Genomic DNA, 3,088 nt, shown 5'->3' with positions numbered 1-3,088 from the left:
GACTTAATAAATAAGCAAAAAAAAAAACAATATAATAAAATAAAATATAAACAAAAAAAGAACATCACAAATCAAAAACTAAACAAAAAACATTAGATAAGTTTTCTACATTGGGAAGTAAAACCAAACACAAAAAAATAAAGAAATATATAAAGAAAATAATTGGAAAATAAAAGTGAAACTTCCTCTAATCAAAAAAAAAAATAGTTTTCTTCTTTTGCAGTGAATAATAAAAATTAAAATGAATTCGCGACGAAACTCACACAAAAAATATATTTTGACTCTCTGGCTGATGCTGCTTGACTTTGTTCGTTGTTTGAAGGGGGTGTGGCAGGGGCGGAAGGGCAGATTATGCGACTGTGGCATATTTACGCGGCTCCAAGCTGACATTGAAGCCATTCTCGAGCTTGAGAATGATGTCGGCCTGCAGCTTGAAGTCCGCCTCGGTTTCGCTGGAGTGCACCATGTAGTTGCGCACCAGAGTGGAGAGCAGCACCTTGAGCTTCAGCATGGCGTACTTGCGGCCCACACAGCTGCGCGGTCCGGCGCTGAAGGGAATGAAGCTGTAGTAGTGGCGATTGGCCATGCGCTCGGGCAAGAAGTTGTCCGGATCGAACTTGGTGGGATTGGGATAGATGTCGGGGCGACGGTGCACACAGTATTGCAGCACGACGACGGTGGTGCCCTTGGGCACTGTATACGGACCGCTGACCAGCTTGACATCATGATCCAGGCGACGAGCAATCAGCGGTACTGGTGGATACAAGCGCAGAGTCTCGAGAATGACGCGCTCCAAGTACTTCATTTCCATGGTGTCGGCAAAGGTGCAATCCCGCTGCATGTTGTCGCCAAAGATGGCCTTCTGCTCGGCAAAGACCTTCTGCTGTATGTCCTTGTGTATGCCCAGCATGCAGAGAGCAAAGCTGGAGCCGGCGGAGGTGGTGTCGTGGCCCTCAAACATAATGGTGTTCACTTCATCCATAATATCCTTTTCGTTCCATTCGATCTCGGGGTTCTTGGCCATCTCCACCATGGCATCCAGCAAGGCAAGACGGCGCTTGGCGCCCACATCGTTCTCATCGATGTCATCCAGATCGTCACGCAGACCAGCAGCAGGCGCCTGCGACTGCTTGGCACTCGACTTGAGCTGTGGCTGTTCCACTTCATCGATAACGCCACGCGTCTCGGATGTAAAGTTATCCTTGCGATCCTTCACCACCTTGCGTGTCATGCCCAAAATGATGTTCATCATGCGATCGCCCTTCTCGCGCAGCTTGGTGAACTTGTAGATGGAATCGAGACGATACAGCAGCTTCACCTGACGCTTGTGGATAATGTCGCACATGTCGACGACGGCCTGGGCATACTCGAAGCTCTTGTTGCCCTCGGGCAGCTGCTTGACGCCCATGGCGGTGGTCAGCAAGATGTCGACTGTGGTCTGGGACATGTAGTCATGCACATCGAATGCCTTGCCCGCCTCCTTGGCCATGCGCGCGGACACCGCCTTGGAGTGCTGCACGAAAGTGGGCACAAAGCTCTTGAGGATGCTCTGATGGAAGGTGGGTGCAATCATCTTGCGGTGATGGCGCCAATGGTGTCCATTGCTGATCAACAGACCATCGCCGAACCAGGGCTTGAAGTAGCGATATTCCTCCGCTTTGGTCAAATGCTGATGTCCACTCAGGATCAACTCAATATCGTGGGGATTGGTCAGGAAGACGAGCAGCACATTGCCCAGCCAAGCCTTCATTGTCTCGCCATACTTGTTCAGATAGCCCAGGCCAACGTTCAGAATCTCAGCATTGCTCAGACCGGCAACCAAATGCGCTTGTCCAATCAACGGCAGAGCTGGCGGCGATGGAATATTCGCCACCATGCGATATTCACGTGTATTGCGTCGCCAATACTCGTACAGAGCCATGACGAGCAGTGTGCCCAGCAGGCCCGAGAGCAAAGGACTCAGCATAAAGCCGCCGCTGCCTGCGCTGGCTGCTGCAGCTCCAGCTGCTCCAGTTGCCAAGGTATCCAATGCCATTGTCGCTATATATTGAGTTTGATAATCCTTTTTGTCTGTGTTTGTTTTGATTTGCTTGCAGCTGTCTCTACACCAAAGCACAGCTCAAGCTCAACTATGCTTCGTTAGCTGTGCCACTTGCCTAGTTATACTCGTTCACCCAAGCTGGACTCTGTGCCGCCGTCTTGACCTTTGCGTGCTCCACACATTTGCATCGCATTTGCAAAACAAATTCAAATTCCAATTCCAATGCTCGTTGTTGTCGCCGCCGCCGCCGCCATGCACTTGTTTAATTTTCTATATTTTTGTCAGTACATTTCAGCGCGATCTACTTCCGCAGGATGTGCCAGACATTAACCTACCCTTGCTGCAAATATGCAAATCTAGTGCTACCTGCCACACTTTTGTTTGTGCTACCTGCAACGGAAGTTGCCGCTGCTTTCGCTTTTCATTTAATTCAATTTTTTTTGTTTTTTTGCATTATTATTATTTTTATCTGCACACCTGAACTCACTCTCTCTCGCTCTCTCTGTCGCTTTGCTCTAACAATAACAAGGAAGCTGTCGCTTTTAAGGACCTCCATTTCCCTCTGTCTCTTGTTGTTTTTTTTTTTTAAGTGCTTTGCTTTTATTTATTTTTATTTGTACTATTTACATATGTGCAGACAATTGCTTTAATTTCTTTTATTTCAGTTTTTTTTTGGGCATTTCATTGTGCTTTGCTTATGGCGTGTGCGCTGCGTGTGCTATAGACCCAGTAAATCCCCCAAAAAAAAAACATATATATAGTATATAAGATACTGTAAGTCGTGTAAAAATTTGGCTTAATTTGAAACGAAAAAAAATGTTTCATTAAAACAATGAACTAAAAATATATCTTGGTTACCAATAAATTTCAAATCTATCTTAAATTATTATTAATTTATAAATTTTATTATTATATTTTAAGCTTAGCAAATGATTATTATCGCTAATTGCAAAGTTAGTAATTTTTTCTGCATAAGAAATTATAATTAATTTTTTTTAATAACATATATACAAAGAAGTATATATTTTTATTATTAGGATACATTTC

General features: G+C 44.9%; 1 protein-coding gene across 1 annotated transcript; it reads right to left on the bottom strand.

Moving 5' to 3' along the window:
- Positions 1-205: 205 nt before the first annotated feature.
- LOC108606941 (cytochrome P450 4g1) lies at positions 206-2,127 on the bottom strand. The gene has a single exon (XM_017997493.1). The coding sequence runs from the start codon at positions 2,033-2,035 to the stop codon at positions 350-352; it is 1,686 nt and encodes a 561-aa protein (XP_017852982.1). The 5' UTR covers positions 2,036-2,127; the 3' UTR covers positions 206-349.
- Between the last annotated feature and the right edge of the window lie 961 nt (positions 2,128-3,088).

The sequence above is a fragment of the Drosophila busckii genome, chromosome X, assembly GCF_011750605.1.
Source record: "Drosophila busckii strain San Diego stock center, stock number 13000-0081.31 chromosome X, ASM1175060v1, whole genome shotgun sequence".
NCBI lineage: Eukaryota > Metazoa > Arthropoda > Insecta > Diptera > Drosophilidae > Drosophila > Drosophila busckii.
Note: the sequence above shows the minus strand (reverse complement) of the source record. Positions and strands in the feature narration are given on the sequence as shown.

Bases quoted from the DNA above. Each gene is read 5' to 3' on its own strand.
- LOC108606941 (XM_017997493.1), bottom strand. From the start codon at position 2,035: ATGGCATTGGATACCTTGGCAACTGGAGCAGCTGGAGCTGCAGCAGCC.